Here is a 14,148-nt window from a genome sequence, read left to right on the forward strand (position 1 = left end):
TCATTTTTTGTTGTTTTGAAACATTTTGGACGTTTACAGAGAGTCGATTGTTTCTCGCCTGTCAACCGACGGACTAAATTTTCGCAATGCAGACAAAAATCTTTTTTGCCAAAAACTTATATTTATTCATATTATTCCACCCTTTTATCTTTAAAGATTTTCTTGTATCTCAAAGAAACTCTGTTGTAGGCTATTATATAGCCTATATTACATATAAAATACGACTATAGATTATTATTCGCGGGGCGATATATATAAATATAAATCCTTTTTGATCCCACACGGTGTCGATATCGACACGTGGCATTGCCATATATATATATAGGAATAGTATAAGCAAAACTGCAGCGCCAATCATCATCGCTCTTTTCATAGAACTACGAGAGAATCGTGCGGAAAATATAAATATATATTCGTACAGATCAAGATATTATTCGTGAGCTTGCTATATATAATACTGTGATGAGTCTCCCATATATTATACGAGCCCCCACGCGTCCTGATGTTATATTCATATAACATTTCACAGCATAATATATAAGAACACATCACTGATTGCTAAAGATATATTCATCCAGCTGTGCTTGCGCGTGGGCTATGCATATAATATATCTATCTCCTATATACGCTGCTGATGGGACGAATTTGATTTCAATCGGTGTCGTCTCTTCTACATCTTGTAAAAGATCGAAATTCCTTTTGAATTGAAATACAAAAATGATATGAATTGCAAATCGTATAGACGACTGATGGAGGGACGACCTTTGTTGGCTTTGTGTCATTCCAGCCGTTTGGGCTCATCAGATTTCCTGGTATTTTGGATCTATTTGATGTCACCATCGAGCACAGTGATTAACATATCGATTTATGGATATTATATTATCTTTAGAGAGAGAAGGAAAGAGTTATATATATATCCTTTTCTATAATATCTGCATCGAATGCAAATTGGTTCTAGACGTTTCTAGACCATCATCACAGCAGTTTCAGATTGTCTAAATGTATTATTATACAAAAGAGCTAGACTTGGCAGCAGCATCAGTGACGACGCGCCCATATAACAGCACTTGAGAGATGATTGTTATATGTCTAAGAAAACATCAGTGTAACACTCTCGCAGAGAGAAATGACCCGCAGTCGACGTGCTGCATTACAGCACATTCATATTACATTATATTATTCGCCATCTCCCCCCCAGCATAATATACATTTCGTCGCCGAGGGTTGGAATCTATTCATATACATGTGTAAAACATCGCTTCATTCTGCCCCATCAGCGGCATCCAGCAGCACCAGCACCAGCGGCGCACAGCACATAGAAAACTGACTGCATAATCGAGCAGTTCCGCACACAGCAGCGTGGAAATATATATATAGATAATATACGGACGATGGATATTATACGCATTAGATATATGTATATATTTGTATGCCCAGCCAGCCAGACAAACCCAGCAGCAGCAGCGTATATACATAGAATATATATATCTGACACTAATGTCATTTTAGATATATATTATTTCTTCTTTCCATTAGATGCTGCTGGGTTAAATATGAACATTTTAGACAAAAAATATTTGTATATAAATAGACGCGTCATTTCGATTTGATTTCTTGGTTTAATGTAATAATAGAGGAATTGTTTTATAGATGTTTACCGTCTGTCTGGGAGCGTGTTCCATCTCCGCAGAGTCTAAGGCCACCGTCACCGTCTTTTTCCGACTCTCCACCAACTTTTGCATCATTTGGTATTGGGTCTTGCGCAGCCGGATCCGCTTCTCCACGTAGCCCACCGTCGCGTACTCTATTTACCCCAACAGCAAAACGACAGCACACATTACAATCAAATATACAATATATAATCCTATAAATTACAAATGATATGTGAATATATATAAAGAAAAAAATAATGTTCAAATTCAATATGCACAGCACCACGCCCTTTTTTGATAGACTTTGATATATTATAATATAATTGAATCACTGCGTGTATAATCTTATATGATGCCATGTATAAAGTTAATGCGGAAATCCTATATGTATATCTGTTGATGAAATATATTCCGGATGCAGCAAAAAGAAATATATATAGAAAAGAAAGGGCTATATACATATTACTACTATATATTACTATTTGCTGGTCTTTTGGGTTTTCTTTCTCTAAACAAAAAAATAGAAATCGGAAGAAGTTCTAGGCGGAAAAAGGAAGCCGGAAGTGCGGCTGATGATTCCAGTGATGAAAATAAAACATACACATCTTATATTCTAGCTCTATATAGAGAAATATATATCAAGATGATTCATCACGATGAATGAAACATCACAAGGGAGTGGCCCAGCTATAGCTATAAAATCATGTATAATTATTCTGGCTTGTGCTGATGTATATAATAATCAACCGGTCCTTTCAATATTATATATCTTTATAGATAGCTGTGCTTGATGACGTGATATTGTTATATATATTATAATTAAATAAATAATAAATCAATAAAAAAGGAATAGCGCGACTTGCCGAGGAGAGAGGCAAAGACCATGACGAAACAGGTGCCGAGGAAGATGTCGATGGACTTGACGTAGGAAATCTTTGGCAAGGCAGCGTTGGTGGAGGACATGAGCGTCGTCATGGTCAGGACGGTGGTGACGCCGAGCGAAACCCGAGCTGGCGTGGCTTGCCTGTTGAGCCAGAAGGAAACCCACGAGATGATGACAATCAAACCGGACGGAATGTAAATCTGGATCAGGTAGTAGCCCATCGAGCGCACGAACTGGATCTCCAGCGACATTCGCGAATAGTTGCCTAATATATTCACATTTATTATTTTGATTAGACATCATTAGATGATTCAAATTAGATAGAATTCTAAGATGTTATATACCTGTGGTTAACATCTCGACTCGGTAACCCTGCCGATAGCCCAGCACGTGAAACTGCGGCAGCTGGACGTCAGGTGAAACGTCCACCGCCTTCTTACCACCCAGCCAATGGTAAGTGATTTCAGACATGGCGAATCCAACTGTTTTAATCACATTAATTAATTATTTGGACATGATAATTATTATTTTATTTTTGAAAAAAATAGCACTTACAACTTTCAATCTCGATGGAACATAATTGACGGTCCATTGGAAAGTATTGGAGATTCATCGGACAGGAGGCCGTGATTGTCAACCTATAAATGATTTAATAATCAATTATAATAAATCGTCCTATATAGATTATATTAAATAGGAAAATGACTTTATATTTTATTACCTGATGCTTCGATTGATTTCACCGAGATGGGTGATGCGCAGAAACTCGTTGGACGTCGTCGCCATGTGCAGGTAACTGGATTTCTCGTTGGCGAAAAACGTGTCCGGCACCCAAATGTTTTTCAGGTATTCCGTGCTCACCATGATCCTCTCCACGCCCGGCAGACGATCAAACGCTAAGCGGGGGTCCTTCCAGTACTGGCGGAAGTAGAAATCCGTCGTGAAATCCTGTCGCAAGACGCCAAAGAATAAAGAAAATGAAATTGAAAATTGACTAAAGTTCATTTTTCTATGGACATTCGACCTTCTGCTGCTGGCCATCATATAATAAATGCAGCTCATGTGTGTATATAATACCAACAGACAGATATGTATTAAAGCAATTTCTTTTCTTTCCTTTTATTGTACTGTGTGCAGCCTATATATATACAGAGCTCAGGAATAAATCTCTGGATATCGTGGCAATCCATTTGCGCTGTGCTCTATAAACTTTATAGGACCCTCTGTGTGTGTGTGTGTGTGTCTAATACATACATGTATATATAGAAGACTAGATAGATATAGGAAGTGACCGCCCATCCATCATCAGGAATACATCAGCTGGATGGGAAGCACAGCATATCACACACAGCACGATATAATATAACAGCCAAAAGGAAAAAAAGGACATCCATTTCTTCTAGGCCATTCTTTTCTATATTCCCTTTTGCTGTTGGCCCACCTTGATTTCTTTGTGATGTAGGCCTTGTGCTTACTATATCAATATCGACCAGCACAGCACAGCACATACGTTTTTCTATATATAAGGTGTATATTTATGTACACGAAAAAATTTATTCCCTTTTTTGTTGGTTCTATTATTATATGATGGATGGTTATACGCTGTGATTGTATGATTTATGATCAACTTTGGTTTGTGCCCGCTATATATAAGATGATTACATAAAGGTTTAAAGCCAAAAGGAAAGAAATCAGGGAATATAAATATCTGATGTTACGATATCGACTTTGGGGCTTCTGACGAAATAAATGTTTGCGGATTTTATTTAAGGGCAATATGGCAGCAGTTTAAATATATAGGAGGGAAAAGTTTATATGCAGTCCATCAGCCTGTAATAGCCTAAAAGAGGCGCGGTCGTCGGCAATAATGTGCGTGTAACTACATCAACGTCACTCTCTCTATATACTATATAGCTGTTAAGTGTGTGCTGTGTGCGCATTAAGTTGCTGCTGCTGTATTGGGGGGGGGGGGGGCGTCTAGATGATTCAATCAAAGGCACGACTTTGTATTTATATAGCTCCTGTGGGAGAATGCCCAGCACACAAGTACTATATAACAAACCACCAAGAATGCATTTGAAACATGTAGGCCTATATCAGAAAATGGCCCTTTTTATTCTATAATTCAATTGAATTACATGTTAAGGCCTATACATACATATTATAGGATAACATTATATATAGCACATCAGAGCCAACGTGCAAATTTTCAATTGTGTTTTGTATAGGCTGACCACCAGCAGCAGCAGCCCAGTCTATATATAAATATATATAAATGGCCTCTATTCGTCTTCATTTGGGTTTGGGCTGCCACTTTAATAGGACAGTAATGTGCTGCCCATATAAACCCAGCTCTGGGCAATATATAGATGCGGCTTTAGCTAGTAGTATATGTACACATATACAGATATATATAGGATTGGGGTTGTATATACTATATCGTGTTTCATTACAGACAGTTTTCGACCAAAGGAGAACGCCGCAAAGGCGACGATAAACACGAAGAGATCGACTTTCATGATATATATACCACCACACAGCGTATAATATACCCTGTTTGTCTATTAGACGTTTAGCCTATAGTATATTACAAGAGCGATCTTGAATTTCAAAACCCAACATTGGTGCTGGGTCTGCTGTATTTGAACAGGACCCGCCATGAGGATCAGATCACCACCCCAATAATAAATTCCAGGTCTACATTTATAATGCAATTTAAACGTGAGTCTATATATCTATAATGTAATAGGATTTTGGGCGTGTTGAATCTGTATAAGACCGATCTATTTATTTTTATAAAATGTAAAAGAAAGATCCAATAAGGTGTATATTATAGGCCCACGCAGCATCCGATGGCCGGATACCGCCAGCACCCCATATACGCGACTATACATATCCCAGCAATCAGAGCTCTTTTGTTTGTTCTCTCTGCTCTAGATGTTATTTTTAGCCCATACGTTGATTGCGCTGAGGTTCAACCCCCAAAGCATTTAATATATCTGTCAATTAATCTAAGGAATGTATATATAAGAACTAATGAAAAAGTTCATTTTATTTTTATATAAAATAAAAAGAAAATCAAACGATTTAATTGTGCCGACAGAACAAACAACCGGCAGCTATATAAAATAATACATTGACGCACAAATTGTTATAGACGATGTATATAAATAAATTTGATATCCTCCTTTATTTATTTGATATTGTTGTGTTCTATATATTTTTTGGCCGGTCATATAATATCTAAAAGACACAAGATTTCACTACTACTACTACTGTGTCTCTCGCCCATCGGCCATCGCGGTTATATAGCGTGACGGAACGCGTCCGCGCCATAGCTCCAGCAACATCCAGCAAGATCTTGTATACACATGTATATACTGCTGGACGCGAGTTGGCCATTAAACAACTCCCAGCAGCAATCTCTCGCCCATCAGCGTGTCCGCCAGTTTCTCTTTTCCAACTCATCAGCAGCAAAAGTCTTATTTTTCTTTGGCTGCCCAGCAGCAACTATATTTTTTCTTATATATATCTGTCCATCTCTGTTTTGGTCCAGCAGCAAAGATTTTATATATTTCTATATATATCAAATCAGTATGCTGGACCACACATCAGCAGCAGAGTTGTTGTTTGTGCTGCTGTGCTCTTTATATATTTACCCGCAAAAAGTTTGTTTTTTCTTTTTCTTATCTTTTAACTTTGATTCGTTCGCCTTTTATAGGACACACGGGGGAGGGCCAGCAGCAGCAGCACATACACAAGGGTATGTGGGGATGTGCTGCTGTTGATGATGGGCCCGGCGAAATGTTTTGTCATTCTGCAGGAGCGGCCAAAGTGGCCCCACATGCATGCAACGTGCCGAATGAACGTGCCATTTGGAGCGGAAAGAAATCAAATCACCACGAGCGCGCCAAGCATATAGAAGCACAGCAACAAACCGGGCACGGCCAGCTATAGCAGCGAAAGGGCAAAATCATCCTCTTCATTGCCTAAATGTGGCGGCACCCATCGCGCGGCTATAATGCCATTGATGGCATATTATAATATACACAGTCATCAGCAGCAGAATTCAGATGAAATGATACAGAAATTAAAAGACATTATATAAGGCGGATATTTATCAATTTACCATTTGAACTTCAGAGACGGAACTGATGGAGATGATGAACATTGTGACGCCGACTTCAACCGGTGGCCCTGCACAGCACGAAAGAAAGAAAAAACCAAATCAATTAGTTTATAATATGTTATAACATCAAACCTCGCCGTTTCATCTCGTTTAAAAACAAATGAATATATTATATCTGATGGAAAATATAAAGGGACGAATATTATAAACATCAAAAGGAGAGCTGTCGTGATATGCAAATCAAACACGCCAGAAAGATCACAAGAATATTACATTCCACATAGCCCATTTTCTTATAACGTACATTAATTAAATATATAATATATCAAATGCCTTTGCTGCATTTCTTAATTATATTTCCTATCTTATATATTAGCCTAATAGATAATAATAATTATAACCTTAGCTATAGCATGCATCAGCACAGGCGAGTTGGATGATAATATATTAAAAACCTTTCGACTAGAATATTTGGTGCTCCTTTTATTTTCTCTTTTATAGCCAAAACTTTTGTGATCCCCATGGTCGCATATAATGCAGCATCCAGCATGCAGCATGTCTTTGAGCTATATCCATCTAAATGGAAGGGATCGCCGAGTACAAACGAGCTGCAAGTAGGTGTGATTCATCTAGCCGTGATGTGATCCGCTTGAACGTTTGACATGATGTGTACAAACAGGATTATATATAAAGCACAAGATATATATATACTAATACCAAGCGAGCGCGTGCTGTAGATAATCACGTAATTTATATATAAAGGCCCATCATCAACAGATATTTATCAGGATCAGCCAGGCAGAAAAGGATTTACTATAATATATATTTTTGTCATTTTCTTTATAATAACAATTCGTGTTTCTATTTATTAGATGATTTCTTTTTAAACATTATGATGGACTTGACTGCTGGTAATAAGCATATGTATAGGCTATATATTAGATTGGCCAGGGGCTTGAATAATATTGGGTCTTTTAATAACTCTCGATTGATCCACATAGTCCAAAATGTGCCAATAGACAAAATGGCAAATATTAATGGAGTCATTCTGGGAATAATTATATAAAATCGCCCAAACGTTTCATCGATTGACTATATTTCCTTTTTGTTTTTTAGTGTACATTTCTACAATATTCATCTAATATAATATATAGGCTAATTTGCTGGGCCTTGTGTGTACACGTACATATATATAGACGGGAAAAGAAGCTAGAGAGAAAGAGCTAGTGTATATTAAGACAGCGCAGAGTATCGATTTTGGCTCTGCCGTTTTGAGCTGCTGCTCCTATAGTCTTTCGCTTTTGCGCTCGGGGCGATGTGCTGGAGGGGGTCGTTTCTCCGCGCTGCGCTGGCCAATAACCTCACGTGTGGTACGTCCTTTTAGATATATATATTTTCTGTGACCGGCCAGCACATCACGCACGCGACCGAATATCATCCACACAGCGCACGGCACAGCAGCAGCAGCACAGCAGCAGCCACGCCGGGATAAATCTAACCAATATATATCCGTGTGTGTGCATCTGTATAATACATACAGATGTCCGTCTACTCCGAGGGGAATTTCACACACAGCACAGCACAGCACAGCAGTGCATATATAGATAAATAGGGTGAGACATAATGATCGATTGTTTTTATATGTATATATATCGACCAATATTTTTTTGGTGGGTAAATCAAATAAATTCGAACGTGTTTGGTCGTCTAAATATTATATAATATATATAAAAGACAATTTATATATATTATACGTATATATAAACTATCTGCTGCGGGTGAAGGGGGGAATAAATCTTTGAATTTTGCGTGCAATTTGTCAAAGCAGCAACACTTTTGAAAAAAAGAAAAATTGAGTGATTTATGTATGTACATAGCACCCGGGCCTGCTGTGCTGTGTGTATATATACCAACATGACAGCAGCAATCACGACTGTTATAAACGACCAATGTTTGGATACGTAATAGCAGCAGCACCGCAGAAGCTAGCGACTTTTCTATATTCTTTTTTTTTGTTTTTCTACATTTTCTGTATATAAACAAAACGACGCCTCTTTTCCAAACATTCAACACACTCAAATCCATTTACAATATATACAAAAGTGCTGGACATTTAATGAAGGAATAATCTGGATATGCTGTTGATGTTATAAATAGATTAATCCGATAAATATTATGAAATAATGGCGACGTTTATAAGAATAAGAAGAAGGTTTTGTTTTGTATACTTATCTTTTCCTTATTGTCTTTTGGTTATAGAAATAAATAGGGAAAGTCGGGGCCTCTGCTGCTATGCACTGCTGCGTTATTTGATCAATATCTCCTGCCGCCCGACTGTATTTTATATATAAATATACGTCCTATTTATATATGTACCAAACATCGCAGAAGTAAGACCACAGCGACATGTATACTATAATAGAGCTGCATCAGATTGCAATGCACAACTTAAAGTTCATTTTTTGAGCTGCTCTGTTTGTGTGTGTCTACTACATAATGCATATTTAATCTATAGCCCATATAAATATGAAACAGAGCTGGACGCATTTGTTCAACGAGACTCAGGGCGCTCTATATAGCTCGTCGTTGCGTCATTTTCTCATTAGATATTTTGGCTGCTGCTGCTGCTGTCCGGCTTAAACTTGATGGGCGCTAGCGGACTTTATAATATGCAGTTGTGTGTGTGTGTAAAGGGACGTCCTCAGCAGCTCCTTTCATGTTCTTGTGCTGCTGTGTCTAATAATTCTCATCTACTATTCCTGCTGGTATATAATAATTTATATATAAAACGACGACACTGTCTAAGATTTCCTCTTTGTCTCGTGTGTCGCCCAGCAGCAACAACAATGTGCTGCTGTTGTTGTTTTTTCCCCTCCTCTTTAAGTCTGCTGTGTAGATTCTCTTTGTGAACCAGCAAATGGATGCTGTGAAAGTGTCCAAGTGTCTCGTCACTTTTGATCTCTGCTGCAGCCCAACCATCCAGCAGTAGTCTACTGCTGCTGGATGGGATTTATATAATATTATACGCGCAACACAGCAGGACGCAATTATATACGACATATTAGAGAGAGAAATGTAACTGTACAAGATGATGCTATAATATATTGCCAGAGAGATACTGTATATTTAGCTGGCATTCAAATAATATGCGATTACGTAATGCAGATGAGGGGGGGGGGGGCATTTTCTATATATATACGCATGCACTTGTACATGCCCCGGGCTGTATATAATATACACATGTCATAAATAGTCATCATCATCATCCACTTACCACCGTAATTAGGTCGGACGCGTTTGTCGTAGCCGCGCTGCAGCTTGTCCAGAATGGCCGTCACGTTGTTCTGGATCGAACTGCATATGTCGTCAAAGATAGCATTCAAAAATTGGAAAATTCCATTAATTGTATGTTGTAGTATGCATTGAAATAAAAATGTATGCAACAGCGAAATTGATTAATAATATAATAAAACAGTTGCTGCAAAAAGAGATTGAAAAATGTAATAATATAAGAGAAATAAAACATATAAATATTGGACAAGCTATACACAGCACGAAAACAAAAGATTTATAGATTTTATTTTCCGTGTTGTTTTGTGCGCACTTTTCTCGTGTGCTGTGTAACTATATCTTATACACATCCCCCCCCCCCCCCCTTGGAAAACAAAACAAAAAATATATGAAAGGAGAATATATATAAGGAAAAGGGCGCGGTTGTATAACACATCAGACAAGAAACAAACAAACAACATGGGGTTCCATATATATAGAGATGTAGTCTCTCTAAAAAGATGTCTATCTTTTATATGTGTGTGTATAGGCTATGTGCACTTGTATTTTTATATATATATTCTAGTTTCAACTGTGATCTTATTACATGTATATATTCTCCGTCTGCTGCTGCTGGTAAATATATATATAGGCTATATTACTACGTGTGTATACATATAAGATCTAAATAGAGAGATGGATGTAGCTATACACACGCATTCCGGGTACATATACAGCAGCATCGTGCGTCCGATAACAAATCTCATCCCTCCCCGTATGGAAATGAGTCAATGAAAATCACTGCAGATCAATGAAAAGCATAAACAAGTCAATAGACAGTCTTAAATGTCATAGAATGTCAGTAAGAATGTCACGCAATTATCACTGGCGATGATTTTCTATGATAAATCAATTTACAAAGTCAGTAACAAATCGTTGGAAAATCAAAGATATTTCAAAAATTAGAACAGAGTCCAAAAAACTCATTGGTTTATCATTAGATCCAGAAAATGAAGTATTTTGCAGTGATTAAACTTAACTTAGTCATTGAACTAATCAATGAACATAACGTAAAAATCCATGGAATATATTCTTTTGAAAAATTACTGATTTTCTACTGATATTTACATTTTCAGTAATTTTCAGTAAACCTTTGAATTTCTTATCATTTTATTGCCATACTTCATCGACACCTACAAATCAATAATCAGCATCTATTTATCACTAAGAAATCATTCCAATGATTAATAAATGATTGTTCAATGAGTCCCAAACGGTAATTTTGATTTTATAATGATTTTTATACAGCTTGCTATTGATTTTTATACTACTACGGCTAGCAGCCTAGCACAGTTGACAAATATCACGACAGGGATTTCCAGAATCATTGGATTTTCACTGATTATCAATGTAAATCATTAGTTATCCCGATTAATATTTTCCTGATAGTTCATTGACTTTATTGCCGATTATTACTAAATAGTGAACATAGTGAATGAATACCATTACAAATGATTTCTCAAATATCAATAAATTATCACTGAAAAGCCTTTGGAATGCTTTTCACGTTCTTCTTGTGAAGAATCATTGACTTATATTATTTTGTTGCGTCGAAATCAATGATATTAAGGGTGAATTTCCATATGTAAGAAACACACGGCGTTGTCAACATGGTTAATATAGAATCGAATGTGCAACCATAGGCCAATGGTTATCGCACGCTCCTATGGATCGAAAGGTACCGTGTTCAAACCCAGATCGGGGCTTATAAATATGAATCAATGAAAATAACTCTGAGTATGATTTCAGTTGGTATCTTCTTCATATGATGATGGTAAGACGGGTGGTAGTCTTGGTTTAACGCGAAAGCGACTCCTAGGCGAACAGCGCAATCATCGTAAATATGAAGGTAGATACCATAATTTTGAGACCTACTTTAATCGTTAATATCCTAAATGACAAATGATGTTTCTAGTGATAAATGAAGGATTTTTTTCGGGCTCGGTTATAATTTCTATCCGCTAATTGATTTTGCAATGACAAATATTTCGTTTCTGGACTCTATCCTACTTCAAGCATTTTTCTTATATGTTATTTCATGATTTTGTGAAAGATTTTTTAATGATTATAAAAATACCAAACACACCACCAACACGTTTTTCTTTTTCTTCGAAAAAAAAATTGTTTATCACAACGCCCTATATAGATACGTATGAATTAGATACTTGAACTGACTAAATTTATCGAATGTCCAACGTCATAGGTAGTTGGTTATAGAGTCTGGCTACCACTCAATGTTGCGATGGTTCAAGTCCCGATACGGAAAATTTCAATCAATGATACAATTAATTCTAACAGATAGTAGGTAAGAAAGTAAAATAAAAAAGGAGAACAAGGGTAAGGAAAACCGACAACAGGAGTTCAAAACTGGTAGAGAAAGAAAACTAGTATAGTAAAATTTAGCTTTTGAATTTTATAAAAAAAGTCATTGGATACAAGCATTGAAAAATCAATCAATAAAAAAGCATTGAAAACTTCACTTTAAATCAGTCAAAAGTAAGTGAATATATGATTTGAAAATCAAAGAAAAACCATTCATTTCTCAGTGATAAATTTATGCTAAGTCAGTAATAATCATGTCCGAATTTTGATGGCGAAAATCATTGGAAAATTAATCAAGCTAATATCCTTCAATTATCAGTGATTAATCAAAGGGGCGTTTTCATACGGGTCGGGGCTTTCCAGGAAGCAAACATGTACTATATCACCGACGAGATTTCGACCTCTACCCGCCAGCATTCAATAGCGCTATAATATTATATACTATATACTGGCTGTATAGTATACGTATAACATTTAGCTCTAGGGCTCCACTTTAATGTTGAAATATAGGGGCAGCAACAGAAGCAAGTTTGGATGTATGTTTATATCTTCTACAAGTTTGTATAATCTCAACTTTAATAGATTGCCATTAACACCGCTTTAAAACAATATGGGCTTTTTACGATATAACTTTAAATCAGAGTGCAATTTTTCAAGTGTTTTAAATCATCGAATATTATCGATCGATCTATATTTAAAAGCCGCTGCTGCTTATTGATATAATAAATAAATTGTGCATTTAGTCCGAGTGATTGATGTTGTTCTCGGTTGAGTCGACGTGCTGGTGCTGCTTTGCTGCTGTGCTGCTGTTATTCGATCACGCATAATCTAAAAGCCGCTCAATTATAACCAGCCAAGCACTTGATTCGATTGCCTGTTGTGCTGGCCACAGCATCTCCACTTTCTATATCATATTATCTAATACTATATATCAATGTATTATTTATTCGCTCCGCACAGCAGCAGCTCTATAGCGCTATTGTTGTGGATTCTCCATCACAGCGTGATTTAGGCCCTTTTCTTTTCCCACTTGAAGATTATGCATTTATGTATAGAGTGTGTCCAAGCAGCAGACACTTCTATATAGCACAATCGGACGCCCAGGAGAGACGGGCTCCTCCCCTAAACACACATACACTTGTGTATCTAATACGCGTTTTCTTTATTTCTTTTCTTGAGATAATAGACTCGATGTCTATCAATATTATATTATACATCAGCTAGGAATAAATAGTCGTCGTCCGTTTGTATAGAGAAAACACAGGAGCGCAACCAAAATAAAGCCGCTATACAACAGCAGCATCGGCGAAGGTTTTTCTAGAGCTAAAATAAAGCAAATCTATCCAATAAATAGGAGAACCTTTATATTAGACGAGAGAGTCTAAAAGGGCGACTAACGAAGCAGCAGCAATCGACAATTGGATTTCCGCAGGTTTATTTAGACATGGTCAAGCAGCAACGAAACAAAAATATATACAATCACGCCGGCGTTATATTCTATCTATATCTTAATTGTGATGCCGATGTTATTTATTCTATACCGGAAAATGTTTAAAGACGGACGAGTTGTTGTATAGATCCGGTATAGATCTATACGTAGGCCTACATAATATATTATATAGCTGTGTGTGCTGGTGCCCATGACGGCAGAACAAATTTCACACAAAACATCACCGTGACAAGGGCAATTGACTGTGTGTGTGTCTATTATAACCCACACGCCCAGTATATGCAGCTATATGCTATATTAGAGAGAAACTTCGCTGTGCTGTTGTTGTTGTTGCCATGACGAGCCAAACGATTTCATTTAGAATATCACGGCAGCACAAATC

The 14,148-nt window shown here is 37.0% G+C and overlaps 1 protein-coding gene across 1 annotated transcript in view; it reads right to left on the reverse strand.

Annotated features, from left to right (window-relative positions):
• Positions 1–14,148, reverse strand: part of LOC124202031 (gamma-aminobutyric acid receptor subunit beta-like) — a 29,603-nt gene that overhangs the window by 3,659 nt on the left and 11,796 nt on the right. The window contains exons 2-8 of the mRNA XM_046598295.1: positions 9,939–10,018; positions 6,665–6,732; positions 3,257–3,483; positions 3,091–3,173; positions 2,880–3,017; positions 2,516–2,800; positions 1,659–1,804 (exon numbers count right to left, since the gene is read on the reverse strand). Of these exons, the coding sequence (XP_046454251.1) occupies positions 1,659–1,804; positions 2,516–2,800; positions 2,880–3,017; positions 3,091–3,173; positions 3,257–3,483; positions 6,665–6,732; positions 9,939–10,018 (1,027 nt within the window). The remainder of the gene's footprint in view (positions 1–1,658; positions 1,805–2,515; positions 2,801–2,879; positions 3,018–3,090; positions 3,174–3,256; positions 3,484–6,664; positions 6,733–9,938; positions 10,019–14,148) is intronic.

The sequence above is a fragment of the Daphnia pulex genome, chromosome 9 (assembly GCF_021134715.1).
Source record: "Daphnia pulex isolate KAP4 chromosome 9, ASM2113471v1".
Classification (NCBI taxonomy): Eukaryota; Metazoa; Arthropoda; class Branchiopoda; order Diplostraca; family Daphniidae; genus Daphnia; species Daphnia pulex.